The sequence below is a fragment of the Hippoglossus hippoglossus genome, chromosome 1 (genome assembly GCF_009819705.1).
Source record: "Hippoglossus hippoglossus isolate fHipHip1 chromosome 1, fHipHip1.pri, whole genome shotgun sequence".
Lineage (NCBI taxonomy): Eukaryota > Metazoa > Chordata > Actinopteri > Pleuronectiformes > Pleuronectidae > Hippoglossus > Hippoglossus hippoglossus.
The window spans coordinates 12,283,287-12,299,168 of record NC_047151.1 but is presented as its reverse complement, the minus strand read 5'-3'; the positions used below and the strand labels follow the sequence as shown (position 1 = coordinate 12,299,168).

The 15,882-nt window shown below is 41.2% G+C and overlaps 1 protein-coding gene across 4 annotated transcripts in view; it reads left to right on the top strand.

The window, feature by feature from the left end:
• prkcaa (protein kinase C, alpha, a) overlaps nt 1-15,882 on the top strand; it is a 133,726-nt gene that overhangs the window by 71,145 nt on the left and 46,699 nt on the right. For all 4 annotated transcript variants that reach the window (XM_034592553.1, XM_034592562.1, XM_034592576.1 and 1 more), the window contains 2 exons: nt 5,258-5,369; nt 7,324-7,452. In XM_034592553.1, coding sequence (XP_034448444.1) covers nt 5,258-5,369; nt 7,324-7,452 — 241 coding nt within the window. The remainder of the gene's footprint in view (nt 1-5,257; nt 5,370-7,323; nt 7,453-15,882) is intronic.

Here is a 15,882-nt window from a genome sequence, read left to right as displayed (position 1 = left end):
GAATCTTTAAAAGGCAACTTGCAAATCAGTCAGAGGCAAACAGTTCACACCTGTTGGGCTGTTTGTTCATATTAAGTCATTCATTTGTCAGGACATCTTTATGACTGTAATGATTGTTGATTCATTACTAAATGAGGCAATTAGACAAGTCTGTTGGATGGTCCAACACACACAGAAATATGCCAACATTGCCATGATATTTGGTGCAGATATTCATGTTCCCCAGAGGTAGAATCTTTTTAACCATTGTGGTGCCCTGACTCATACAGTATATACTGTGTGGGAAATGAACTCCTTGGATCCAATGAGGTTCACGTTTCTAGTGTTGACTGAAATGTTTCAACAACTGTGTATTTACATTAAATCTGAGTTCTAAAACACCATGGATGCTGAAAACAAAATAAGTCGTATTTATGAGTTTAAGTTTAATTTAGAGCATTTAAACAACACATTGACACGTCATTCTAATATTTTTATATGAACAATCGAAGGGCAATGATAAAGGATCAGATGTGACATGCATATAAATAATGTAAAACGTATGCACCTTAATAATATAAACTTCTATTAGCTTAAAAAAGTCTGGTGTTAGGTGCTTGTGAGAAATGGACATACAGTTTACAAGTGTAACATTTGACAAGTTCAGTACAATGATGTTGGTCGGTTTATAAGTGATGATGTCAGCAACTTGGCAACTTGGTTACCAAAGTTTTCACAGACTGTCCAAGTTCAGACTTCGAGGTGGCATTCACGTGAATTTTTCTAAATATTCAGATTATTCCGACACCGATTGAACACACAGTTCAACATGTTACTTTAAAGCATTGCTGTGGCTGCAGACTCAGTCTTAAGCATTTGAATACATGATTTTAAGCTCTGTTAATATGGGATGATTTTTGTTCTTTGTGACATTTTATAGACCACACAATTTTTAGATATTAAAAAAATAATCAATACAGCAACTATGTAAATGGTTGTCGACACAGCATAAGATGGAGCTATCGATTCCGGAGGGTTTTCCTGATCCAAAGCAGTAGTTGACCCCCTCTTGGCTTCAGTCAGACACACTTTTTACCGATACCCACCCCGATCATCTCGGTTGCCCTGTTGGAGTATTTTCCATTATCGTGGAACATTTAAGCCGCGTTTCTTCCATCAAAAGCCGATGTGACGGTTGATAAAAATACATGATTCATCTGCAGCTGAATGTGGGTCTTAGTTGCATCACTCATTCATGTAGATGGTGGGAACAAAGCGGGAGGGGAGGAGGGATAACAAGATGATAATCCTACAGGTTCAGCTGTGTGTGGGTGGACATGAGTAAGTGCAGCTGGCTCTCCCTCTCTCTCTTTCTCCACTGTCTGTCTACCTCTCTCGTTTTCGTGTCTGTCCTTGAATAACACACAGACTGCTTGCCTGTACACGGTGTGGTCAGGGCTTTTAATTGGATGTATAGATGGATGTAATTTACCTTATCTTTGCATGAAAACATACAATTAAAACAATGTGTTTTCAAACTATTTGTCTATTGTTTTAAATAAATGTGACACATCTGATTATAATAATGACTGTATTAATATTGCACTTCTCAACACCACCTACAAAACGCTGTACAACAAGAGAACAAATGGTAAAAATACAAAGTGCTACAATACAACAAATGTGCAGAAAAAGTTTTTAGCCGAGACTTAAAAGAATGCATCTAATGTGTGTTTATACAGAATGTGACGTTGGATGACTCTTAAGATTGCGTCTCATTCAAGGGAATGGGAAAGTGGTCTCAGACTTTTGGGCCGTGCCGTATTTAAAGTTATCTGCAGCAGCCGAATCCCAACATGTCTTTAGTTTGAGATGAGAGCAGGTTTATCCCAAACGCGATCAGACAAAGGCAGCATTTCTCTTTGTCCTGTAAAGGTGCTGTTGGTCTCTGCAGGCTGACGCACAGATTGGAAGCCAGATCTCAGGAGCCCCTGTTGCATTAGTCCTGGGGCTGGTGTCAATCACAGTGAAATGGCAAACAGCAGCATTGATCACTGCGGCGCCGCATGGTGAGATACTGTCAGCTCTCAGCGAGATATAAGACGCGCCGCTCCCCTTTATTGATGATTTATTTCTACTGGGTCAGTTGAGCTCTTTTCATCCATTTCACATCTGAGACTTTCTCAAGATACTGGGAAAAAGAAAAAAAAACACGAGAGATTCTTTCTCCCTCTTTACTGTTTCCAGGAAATACACAGAGAAATGTGTTCTTTCAACTAGATGTATGGAAAAAAGAAAGAACGGACTAGTCTTCAAAATGTTCTCATTGCATATTCACTGAAAGGGATGATTCTAAATCTGCGAGGGATTTACAGTACAGCACAGTTTGAGATTGAGCAGGAAAGCACTTTGAACAGGTCCTTGGAAAAGTGGCAGCCCTCCACTTCTCCCTGCAGCCAAGTATATTCTCCTCAAGCCGCTGTTAGAGTGGACAAAATGAATGAATGGCTGTGACAGGTACCATTCACTGTAATGTAATGTAATGTGCTGCAGTGGTATTTTAATTTATCTTTACTGCATCACTTACATTCAAATAATATCCAAACCTCATGCGTGCTGTGCATCATACTGTATGTCTGCTCTGTTTTGCATCGACAACTCTTTACAGAAAATGAAAGAGGGTGGCAACTGCTTATTCAACACATCACATAAAAGAAAATACCCTCAGGCTTGACTCAACACTTACACATATTTACTTAAGGTAGGGCTGGCACAGAGAGACATTTGTTTAGTTTAATATCATATTATATTCATCTGTAAATGTGCCGGATGAAATGGACCCAGCTCATGAATTTTACATTACCATTCTGCTACTGAAAGGAATTGTTTGTTCAAATGCAGAACAGGGTGATTCCAGAGGTGGCACAGTGTGTTATTTCCAGTTAGAGTTACACTCCTGGTTCTGCTAAATCCACCGAACCAGCCCCTGAATGTGTTAACACGGGTTTGTCGTTCTCTGCTCCTCTGCCGTAGCTTGGTGGATTATTTGACCTGTCGTAAATCTGCTGTGCCTCCCTCCATCTCCGTCTGCTCTGACTGTAAATACAGATTCCCCTTCACGCTGAGTTTTGCCTTACTTGAGTATCCAAATGTATAAGGGATGCTGCCTCAGTGAGTGGTGACTAGGGTAATAAAAAAGATGGGTGCTGCATTTATTAGGAAGGGGGAAAGAATCCAACTATGCAAATACCAGGCCTGTGTTTAGGAAAGACAAATGTAAATGAAGCACAATAGACGGCTTGTTTTATTAGTGCTGTCTTAGAAGGCCACATGATAATGTGTTATACTGTGTATATCATCAAGGAGTGCCAAGTGTGTTAATGTTTAAAATGGTGAGATAGGAACATACAATAATAGATCATCTGCATATATACACACAGGTGGTAATAACTCTATATAATCTTCAAATAGATTTGAATTTATGAACAAATCTGGTATTATTCAAAATAATAATTAAAACTCTAAGTCCTGTCCTCATACACTTTGACTTAGGGGACACTTGAAGAGTTATCGAAACTAATTAGATTGGATTAATTTTGATTAATGTGATATTTTTAGGGGATAATGAGATCATGACTCGGATTTTGGAGTTTTGGGGGGTTTTGGAAGTACTTTATGAGTTCATACAGGACTGATAGGTGACCCTGTTTCCCTGTTGTTTGGAGAATATTGTAGAGTTGTGGAACAGTAAATAGAGTGGGTCGTCCACAAAGTTCGATCCCCGGCTCCTCCAGTCCGCATGGTGGCTGTTCCCTCAATATGTGAACGATGTATGTAAGCTGTTTAAAGTGCTTTATAAACGCAGACCACTTACCAAGGAGAACCTTTCCTTACAGGACTCACAAATTGTGTCAATTATGGTCCTGCACTTTGTCTTGTATGTAGGAAAATAGTCACATCATTCAGATTTCACATTATTATCTTTACAAAGAGGTGATTTTGCAACCAAAGACTCCTTTGCTGTGCAGTCTTATACAAACTCAGTAGTGTCATACTTAAACTCTGATTATTTTAATGCTCAAACTAGTATAATATTAATATACCCAGCCTGGAGCATTAATTAGGATAATAGGCTAATGATGAATGGAAATCTTTAATAGATTTAATGACTATTCACACTCATTAACTGTACAGCTATAAGAAGAATGATACATGAGGCAGGTCTTAACATTTTTAATAAAATAGAATATTTGATTGTGTTGATTCCTCAAGACTCTCCTGTCTTTAAGTGTGCAATAACCCTGTAATATGGCTTTAAAATGTATAATGTAATTGCAAGAGTGTATTTCTTTGGTGTTTTTCAATTCATTGTAAGGTTATCTTACGTAATGCCCACGTGGTCGAGCAGGATGGAGAGACAACCCAAAAAACAAGGGCTTAATGAAAAAGGCTGATAGAGATTGATCATTGCTCCTTCAAGTGATAAAAGGAAAGAAGTATCACTGATTAGGAATTAAACCATGGACCTTAACCTGGCCTGAAGTGATTGCACTCAATGGGCTTTGAATTGTCTCCTGAGTGACGTTGATTATGTCGACACGTGATTCTCTCTGATGCAGTCGGATGATTTCAACTTTAATTTCTCCTTCAGAAACGTGTGTGTGAGGGATTTAAGGGATGCCGTCTAATCGACTGAGGCCAGGTTTCGAGGATAGATCATTTGAAATTGTGGATTTAAGCCCAAAACCTTTAAACATCCAACAGTTTCCTCTTACTGAGATCACATTACTTAAGACATGCAATTTTCTTCCTTTTCAAGATTCAACAGACCTTTATTATCAGCCTACCCTGGATTCATATATTGTTTCCTCTGCAGTCATTAGTGCTACAATGAACATTTAAGCAGTGCAAGTCGACATAAAAACATAAAACAACACATACAAGTATAAAAGAACATTATAAGGTGCCAGCACAGAGACAAAAACAAGCTCCGCAGAGAAGAGAGCTCATAAAAAATGCCTGAAGTCAAAGCTCCTTTTTCAAACCACATTTCTTCATCATTAAGCCACAGACAGATTTTCAAAGGTGATTGTTATCATTTGAACCCTTGTTGCAGTGCACTTTCCTATTCTGAATCAATACACTGTAATGAACCTGTGTTTTTAATTCGAGTAGATTTGTTCTCACAGCTTTATCTAACAGCGCTGATTGGCTCTTCACATTCCTTCACGTTTTTTTCATCCCTCTTTTCCTTTTCTCTTTTTTTCTCTCTCTCCAGGATCCCAGAACGAAACACAAGTTTAAGATCCACACCTATGGGAGCCCCACCTTCTGTGACCACTGTGGCTCTCTGCTCTATGGCCTCATCCACCAGGGCATGAAATGTGACAGTGAGTAATCCGATTTCGTCTCTGTAACATTTCCCCCTAGTTTGTAAGAAACAAGCCTCATTTGAAATTAAAATGTGCTTGTATTGAACAGCTACATGTGAATATTCAGAATCTGCTTTCATATGCAGAGAGCTGTTATTGTCGTCTGGACACAAGACACCTACAAACAGTATCGCTGTTTGGAGAAATGTTCGTGTCAGAAAGATATCCACTGTCACCGGACGACCTAAAATATTGACCGTTGCCTCCTAGAGGCCAATTCGTCATCAAATGATGGTCCGATGGGCTCCAAGATTCATTTATATCTAAAGATGATATCTGTCAGATAATATTTAACATTCAGTCTCAGCTGTTTTGCTTTATCAGTAGTATAAATGGCCGTTTAGATTGTAATTAGGGCCCGAGCACCGACGGTGGGAGGCCCTATTGAATTTGAAAGGATTTTTCTCAGGTTGATGCTCAAATAGTAAAAGAGGAAAATGAATCCTACACTGACTACAGGTCACTGTCCTGTTTTTCTCTGTAAAACACAGACACGTGTAGTTTCCCTCGTCCTTGACTTTCACTCATTAAAATCACACATTGCCTATTTTCAGTCAGCTATGTTGCGAATCAAAGCCGTACAGAGACTTCATTAATATCCCTCCGTCACTCCTCTTGGCTTTAATCTTGTGTTGTTGAATTAAAGTCTGAATGCCCTAACGAGCTCCTTAATGCATTATCCGCCACCTACTGCAGACCACCAGTTATGCCTAATGATTCCTCCGGGGTGTACATTAATAGAGATGTGGAGCGGGGAAATTATTTTGGCAGATCAATTGAACCTCTAATCACGGCGCAGTCGGATTGCACAGCAGCATCGACTTGTCACAGTGAGGCACAAAAAAGTATTTGTTGACGTGGAGGGGTGAGGTAGCAGCGTATCCCCTTTTCATTCTTTTTCATCACCTGGTGGCGTCATGACGTGACCACTGGAAACTGTCCCCAGTGCATGACAGGGCGGCTCAGCTGGCAGACACACATGCCTTGTATGCATGATATCACAGAGCTGAATCTGGGTCATAACCTTGTTATCTCCTCTCTCATCCAGCTTTCAGTCAAAATAACAAGCCTTAAATATTGTGAAAAATGCGTATGATACACAAAATGAAATTGAAATATGTCCTTATATAGGTACAGTAAATCTAGAGGCTTTTCAAAGCAGCTTACTGTATTAGAGCATGAGGCCATGAGAGGATGGCTTCATGCACAGATTGCTTTTTATGAGATGATATTTAATCAATAAAAGACATTTTGTTAGAATTATTGCTTTTTTAAACAGGAAGGGTGTTTGGAGAGCGTAAACCTATACGCCAAGGTTACTGGCCTAGGTATCCACCCCCTAATCCAGATCCACACCAAAATATTATGAATTCTTCCCTGACCCATACTGCCTCCTTCCACCAAGTTTTGTCCTAATCCGTGGTCTCAGAGGAGCGAATACCTACGCCAAGGCCCAACAGTCCCTTTAAATTCAAACAAGTTGCACCAAACTACACACACTCATAAAGATCAGTCCCCTAAATAAGCATAATTGTTTTTATGTGGATACATTAATTATAAATTTGGTGAGCACAATAAAAAACACACCAAAATGTAATGGGTTCTTCCCTGACCTTTACCGCATCCTCCCACCAGGTTTTATGGTAATCCATCTAGTAGTTTTTGCCTAATGCTGCAAACTAACATACAAAATACCAAACACAGATGAAAGCATAACCTCATGGTGGTGGTAATTAAACTCACAAACACATGTGGCCGTTATAATAATGTGTCAATAAATCAGTTGAGGTGTGTTCATGAGGAACAATGAACAATCAGTATGTGAGCCAGTGCAAAGAAAGCCCTGATGCAGTGTGTTTGGTTTAATTACTATTTACTAACTTCTTCTTGATTTCTTCTTATCTCCCTCCAGCCTGTGACATGAACGTCCATAATCAGTGTGTTATGAATGTGCCCAGCATGTGTGGAACTGACCACACCGAGAGGAGGGGCCGTCTGTTCCTCAAGTGCGAGGTCACCGTGGATAAGCTGGAGGTCACAGGTAGGCCTCACCCTTTTCTACCAGCACACACCGAAGTGAATGGGGTTCAAGATACAGACTGGGATGGATCTGAACTGGCTTTGGTTTCAGTGAAAACTTGTGCTTGTGGGAGTGCATGTGTGTGTGTGTAGATTATTATATTATAGAATATTATTATATTGTTCTGTTTCGATTATGAGCCTATGCCAGTTTTACTCTTCTTGCCTCTGAACCGTGGTTGTGTAATTTCACACATTCAAATTCAGACGGTCGCTCTCTCTCCCCTGCTGCCATCAACCTGAATTAGACTGCCTTAGCTGGGCCCACTTGTGATGCAGTGAACCCTGCTGCTAACTGCACGGCTGGCCTTGTGGCTGTCAGTACGCATCAAAGGCTTTAGTTCCTTTTCCTGCACGGATCGATAGAGCCTCTCCTGCTAAACGCTCTCCTGTTAGAAACAATTCACGGTTAGACACACTTGGAAGGCGATCCCGATCCAAATATGTATTCATGCAGAGGTGTGTGGTTCTGCTGCGTGGGCCTCGTGTTGTTACTCTTTTTAAACAGTCACGACTTGCTCTGTGTTTGCTGGAGTTTCTGATGCAACTGAACTGACTCCGCAAAGCAAATAGAAAACTGGGTGTTTATTTCTCATCAGAATAACATGAAACCAGGTTCCCAGTGTTCTGCTGGTGAACAGGGTCGTGGCTTTACAAGCGTCCGTCTTCCCATTTTTCATTAGAGGGAAATTCTACGTGATCAATTCACCCGATAATCTATCTGCTTTAATTACTGAGAAACCTGGTCTTTGCCTATCGAGCTCTGGACAAGATGAAATGAGATACCTATGATTTGCGTTTACTTCATGGTGATGTGATACTGCAGAGACTATTCAGATCAGATAAAAATCCTCTTTCATTTGGTGAACAATCAAAACAAGAGTAATCTCCATCTAATCTATACAATAACGTCAAGTTTTGGTTGAAGTAATTCTCCCAAACATTTAAAATATTGAGTTTCCTGACCCCCAAGACCGCGGTCATCCCCGGCCCTAAAACACACTTAAGTATATGTCACGGATAAAGATTCATGTCTGTGTGAAAAGTCTCTATACAACACAAATTGTTAGCACGTGAAATGTCAGCTCAGTGTCAAATGTGTGTCACGACCTGCTCCTCCCAAATTGTGCTCTTCATTTATGTGCGTTTAGTTTACTCATCTTTTACGCTTATTCCTCATTTGCATGCCTTGGCAATACATCCAATCAGAAGCAGATTTAAGCGTCGTTTCGTAAATCGCAAATCATTATTGTAGACTTCGCAGCCTGTGTCGACTAATCCTCCCAGGGTGAAATAATGGCGGACCAGCTGCCGTTGTTAAGCTGAGATAATTTCATGCAAAATCTATCAGAGTCCCTGGCTTGATTCTCCTGTGAGTGAAAAGTCTTAAACATGAAGCCAAGACTCCAAAGAGTATTGGTATCGGTTTGAGTTTATGATGGAAACAGTGTGGTACAGCAGTGCGTTTCAGTGTAAGATCCCCTTTTACCTCGTGTTTTGAGGCATGCTGTAAATCCCCTGGCAGTAATGATGATCTGCTGGAACAATAGTGATGGCAGGGAGCCCGCAGCAGGCGCACGTAATCATTCAATTAGCTGGATAACAGGGGGTCAGTGCATCTTAGCACCCCGGCACTGAACTTCACTGACTTACTCGCTCATCAAATGATTGCTACAGAGGAGCAGAGTGAGTGGGGTCAGGAAAGTGGGGAAGCATCTTTACTCATTGTTTCACACCGACCTTGTTTGGCCCGGACCTTCAGCCATTTCAGGCCAAATCCATACAACTGGGTTTTCTTAAATGAGGACTTTGGCGTATCTGAAAACACATGTCATGTGACCATTTGCTGGAATAATAGCTTGTGTCCTACGCATGTAAACAGTTGTAAAATTGTAAAATACAGAATTGAACTGCACAACAGCTGTTAGCAAAGACCACAGGGTCAGCAACACTTGTAATTGATTATCCATGTTGCGCTCTACACTGGTAGCCGAGGCTCATGCTGGTTGTCCTCTTCCAAGAGGGAAGCCTGACGAATCAGGGAAGATTATGTCTTGACTGAAAAGACCTAATCAGCAAGCAGTTGTCAGTGTCCTCGTCATTGTATCCAAACATCTCCGATGTACCAAAGACATTTACATCGGTCCAGAACTTAGTCTGGACCATCAAGCTGATTGTTATTGTTAGTGTTATTTATTCTAGCTGTTAGCCACTATTTAAAACATAAATTCATATGGTGGAAAATATTGGTACTTCTGGTTACACAACCCACTGATTATTATTGATGATGTGTAATATCATGCACGGTCTTGCCAGATATCCAGCTTTCACCTTTAGCAAGATGATGTTCCTCTGCTGGTTATATAATGTTTCTATCACTAAAATACACTCACACATACTGCTCAACTCGACATTTTTAGTCGTTGTATATGCTGTAAATCTTTTTTAGGTCTTTAATATAGTTTATTACAAGGTAACATCTAGAATGTCAAGTGTGGAAATACATAAATGGAGACAACAGTTTAAACAGAGGCACAAATATTTATTGAAGAGTTGTGACTTTGTATTTCCATCGCTCTCTATCTGGTGAAACCTCCTCAAGTGTTCATCTCTCACAGGCTGCTCATCTGCAGCTGATGCAGTCAATAGTTTCTCCCTGTGTGAAGGGAGCTGAATTTCATTTGACTGTCTTCACACAAGGCTTGGCTGCATCAGACTGCTGTCAACTCATGACAATGATGTGCATGTACAGTACTTGTGAAAAACACATGCATACTTCACAGCTGTACGTGCACAAGTACACGTGAATGTGTGTGTCTTTTTGTGAGCACCACAGATGGGAAACTACCATTATCACCTGCAGTAGTGTTTGGAGTGAAAAGCCACAGCCTGCTGTCATACGTAGCAGCATGTTCCTGATGTGGACACAGCATGCATGTCATCATTTGCATGTGTTTTCTTGTGTGTGTGTGTGTGTGTGTGTGTGTGTGTGTGTGTGTGTGTGTGTGTGTGTGTGTGTGTGTGTGTGTGTGTGTGTGTGTGTGTGTGTGTGTGTGTGTGTGTGTGTGTGTGTGTGCATGCGTGTATGTGTAGGTGTGTGTATAGAGCTGCTGTAGCAGCCCACTCAGTCCAGATTGTATCACAGATTACATTTGCTGCTGCAGACGCCTTGTAGACAGCCTGCCAAACAGAATTGTGTTACATGGTGAAGAGTTAAGCGAGAAGGTGCAGTAGACGGCTGTCAGGAGGAAACTACATCATTTTCACATGGATCAGTGCACAGACACAAGTGTGATCTGTCAATTAGGGTGTGTGTTTGTGTGCTTGACTGTGTATTTGTATTATATGTAAATAATGTGTATACACCAGGGCTAAGCTTGATGTAAACTGATGAATGCTGAATGCTCAAAACCACCCTGTCTTGCTTTTCACATGTTAAACTGTAATGTAACTTTTGACTGTAACCGAGTAACGTGCAAGTAATCTGATTACTTTTCCTATTGTAAAAAGGTAATGGCTTATGTATCATGACTTTCATTTAACATGGTCAAGACTGATCATGGTTCTTGCTCTGAAACAGGAAAATGTCTTGAAACAAATCTCTAGTTCTGACGAAGAAAAAGCATCTGTGTGAAAAAACACCTGCTTGATATCCCAATATCCTGTCAGGATTTTGTTTTTACTCTCTATGTATCAAACAAAGCAGTTTGAATGAGGAGAGCAGATCTTCTTCCAAAAAGCATCATCCCTCTAGTTTGGATCTGGACCTACATTTTTTTCATTTATCTTAACCACAACAGCATTTGCTTTTCAAAACAGTTATAATGAGCAATAATTCTCCTTAGTCTCTCAACTCTCTCTCTTGTAGACCAGCCTCCAAGCCAACTAAGCCACTACAAATTGAAAATGCACCCACACATATTATTGTTGTATTATTGTGGAATTTTGACAGACTTGTCGCACAAATCGGGAAAAAACGCATAACATATGAATACACATCGAATGTCCAGGATATCCAAAGTGTCATATAATTCAAGAGAAATGATTTAGTGATTGCAAAAACAATCCCACAATGAATGCATAGGCTACTCAGCTTTGAGTGAAGAGTGACTCCCACTCTGTTTGGCGATTCACCATTTGGCCCAGGGTCAACGACAGAGTGGCTGAAATGAGCCCACGTACAAATCCCAGTCGGACCAACAGGGACAGACGAGCAGACTTTCTGGCAACAGACGCTGCAGTGATGAAATTATTACTCAGAAACACTGAGGGAGATTTGTACACTTTCCATAAGCAGGACTTGTGAGAATGTGTGTTTGCTGAAGGCGAAACAAACATGTCCTGTGTCCGTGGCGAGGGAGGGGACGTAGCCCACCATCCTTGTCCTCCGCCTCTTACTCCTGCTCACACACAGCTCCCCTCTGTGTCTGTTGGTGCTGAGGAAGCCTCCCTCCTGTTTGTCTCAGCAACAACATTGTTCAATGACTCTTTTGAGTACAAACAGCTGCTTAGGAGGAGAGGGGCACCAATCCACGTTCTTTTATCTATACTTTCCTCCATCACTGTGTCTGGATGGTTGTGCGGCCATAAGCCCGCACCATCCCTGCATGCGGATCCTTTGGGAGTGTGTGTGAGAGACAGTGGTAATAATTACATTTCTGTTCCGCTCCCTTGTCGACTCACCCAGTTCTGCAGAAAGGCCTAATTTAGCAAGTCCTCTGCTCTCCCTTCCCTCCTCTCCTATTATTTCTGCTTTAACCTTTTCATTAGATTTTTTCTCCTCCTCTTGCCTCCTTGTCCAAATGTTCCCCTCTGCTATCTGTTACATTAACGCCGCTGTGTGTTCTTACGTGTAGGTGCAGTGTAGGTGTGTGTAGATCGGATCTGTGCTTGGATAAGATATACTGTGGACGTGGGCGGATCAGGGAAACCAACTTTAACTGTTGAACCTTTTGGAGGTGTACTGACTCTTTCTGGCTGATGGAGCTGCAGCAGCGATCTGGGTCTATTTTGCTGCGGCCTTTGATGAATGCTTATTACTATGTAACCCGACAAATGCAAGAAATGTAAAATCAGAAAGACGTATTGACAGCGCAACTGTACACAGGGTGAAAAGTGAACTAGTAATGGTAGAATCTTGTGCTTGTGAAAGAGATGGAGAGCAGAATGAGCGGCAATCACAGCTTTCGTGTTTGTGAAATGGTCAAAGGTTGTATTCAAAAGAAATATCTTCAACGTTAATTTTTCTAATTCCGATACACTTTCTGCAATATACTGTCATACAAAAAACCCACTGTCACAAAATGACCAGACGGGATGAACGAAACCCCAGCGTCCTCCCACTGTCTAAACACAGCAGCTAAGAATAATTGGAGACGCTAAATTTAAATATTTGTTTGTTGGTCCTGTGATAAGCTGGCGACTTGTCCAGGATGTACAATTCCTCTCACCTTATGTGAGCTAGGATTGGTCCCACCCCCTATACAACCCTTAAAGGATGTGTATTTATACTTAAATCTTCTCCCTTTTTTTTGTTATTGTAATCTAGAATTTCATTATAAGATTAAGATCATTATATATGTCAAATTATTATATAATTACTGTTGGTGGATGCTGCCCGGTTTCACCTCTCAATTCTGTATAAGAAATTAATCTGTTCTCCACATATTTGTGCACGGCCTGTTTTGCCTTTGAACCACAGATGAGCGTAGAGGAATGTGGTTGGTTTTGTGTGCGGTGACTGTATTAGTGGGCAGGTAGCCGAGTGAGAGGGTGTGTGTCTCTTTGCCCTGTATATTTGTGTATGTGTGTTTTCATGTAATGGCATGTGGACACAAATGGCTTGAACCTACAGACTTGCTGTACAGGACAGAACATCCTTCTTCCTGGTTGATCAGATTCAACATGTCAGTAAAAAGTCAAATAAGTCCCCACTTAGGTTTATTATGTCCGCCAAGGAGGTGATGTTTTCACCCCTGTCCACTTGTCTGTTTGTTTGTTTCTAGGCAAGATTACGCAAAAGCTACTGAACGGATTACCATGAAACTTGGTGGAAAGATGTGGTACGGGTCAGGGAAATATCCATTTCAATTTTCTGCAGATGTGGCTCAGGGGAGCGTTCCAAGAATTTTTTTCACTGACTGATATTTATGAATTTAAGGAGACTCTGGGGCCTTAGCGGTGGTATGTGCTCTGGTGAATATATTCAAAATTCCTGATCAGGACACTGTTTTCTGTGCTGCGTGCTGATCTCCACAGTCACTATGTCCCTTCATGTAACCAGTAAGTCATTCAAACAAAGAGTATATCCTGCCTGTAAAGAGGACTTGCTGAAAGGCAGAGTTGGTGTCGGACCAAGGCTGGATGCTGGCTGCGGGCTGCCAATTGGTGATCACTGCCCGGTGAGCTGAATGACACAGTCTCTATGCAACTGCTTCCCCTCGCCAGCCTTTTCTCACAGTAATTTCCATTTCCATGCAGCATCTGAGTCATCGTGCGGAGAAGCTAATGGTCTGTTGCCAAGAGAAATTCGTACTTAAATTCTTACATTTTTCCATTTAATCTGTTAAGATGGAGCAGCTGACAGCACTTGTGGTGGCAGCGATGCCAGCGCCTCTCCACTGCAGGAAGTTGGCCACAGCTAAATCAGTGACATCAGAGTAGTACTGTAATTATTTTCAATATTATAAAGAATGATTATACATAGAGAAGAAGATACCAATGCAATTATGGTACTAATCTGCCTTTGAGCTGATGTAATATTACATTAGCAGACAGTCGTGCTGGCCAACATTTAAGTAGTGGGCTTTCAAAGAAGAGAGAGTGGAGAGTGAAACTGGTGGGTTCAGGTTTATAGACAGTGTATACACAGGGAGGTGAAGAACAAACATGGCTGACCTCGTTTTTGAGGTATAGGGTCACCTAGTGTGAGCTGAAGACTGGCTCTCTGTCTGAGTACTGTGGCTCTGCTCACAGTAACACTGCACAATCTGTCAGATATTATCATGAAACACACTTAACCCAGTTCTACAGTGCAGGAAACACAGACCAAGAAGTAAACTCGTAAATAGCTGAAATTGGGTCCTTGAAGATCACACTGGCTTGAATATAGAAAATAAATAGATTGAAAAACCTCACATTCTACTGTTCAAGGTAACTTTTAATTATTCACACTCTAGTTCATATTTAGACATTTATTTGCTTTCGTCACTAGCCAAGACTAAAATGCACTAGAATATGGATAACTTACATGTAGTGAGATAACATGGCAGTTTGAGGTTTATTCTCTTATCGGCTACATGTGTAAATAGTTCTGGGACCCTAATAGTCCTTCTTATTTATCATACTTGAAATCAGGTATTAGATTTATTTCATCATGGTCTTAGAAAGGCTTAGATTTAACACAATGAAACCTGCAGAAACCCTGTGTTTGGCATTATGACATAATAACACATCTTGGTAGGAACCCAGTTAGCCTCCGTCACGATATCCGCAGACTTTCTCCTGCTTTCAGTGTCTGTCATAGAACAGCTGAACTTGTGAGGTTTCCGCCACCAGACTCCCAGAAGTCATATCATTGGAATTTGCAGTCTGTCGTCGCTGCCCTGCCTTCGGCTCCCTCCTCTCAGCATGTCGCATGGCGCCCTTCATGCCATTTTAGCATATGCCTCTGCTTTTCATCGCCTCATTTTGCCCTCCTTACTTTTTAACTTTTGCTAGCTGCAGAAAGAGAGCTGCTTTCAGACATGCACTGAACTCTGGATAGGCCCCGGAGATTTCTGTGCTGTAGGCAAACTACGCAATTGGGTCCGGTCTTAATGTCACATAAGCACCACGTGTCCTGTAGAGACGTATATGAACACTTACATGTCTGCATCTTACATGTGACTGTTTCCTCTACAAGCTGGAGTGAGTCTTCATAGAACAGTTTGCCACCTGGGGGCTCAGGATCACAGGGTGAAATCAGAAAGCTCAGTTAGACTCAGCTGCATCAGAAACTGGATCACACAAAGCTGGTAGGTCTTAGGACGACATATGTCTGTAATTGTTGATGCTTGTTCCTCTTGGCTCAGATTTCCTACACTAATTGTATTATCTGTTTTTTATTATTGCAGGGACTTGGTCAGTTTTATTTGGAGCACAGTCGGATAAATGAAAGTTCAACAAGTAGTTTTTTTGGAGAAGCGGCACCATGTTTGCTTTTCTTGCTGCTGCTAATGAAATGCAAACCAAGGATAGTTGTGATGACCCGTATCCAGGCAACTATTCAAAGCCCCCCTACACACACACACACAAACACACACACACACCCTTGAGTGTTACTCTCTGTTTGCACCAGTACACACAGAACACTTAAAATGTACTGTTCATCCAAAACAGCACAAAAACATTA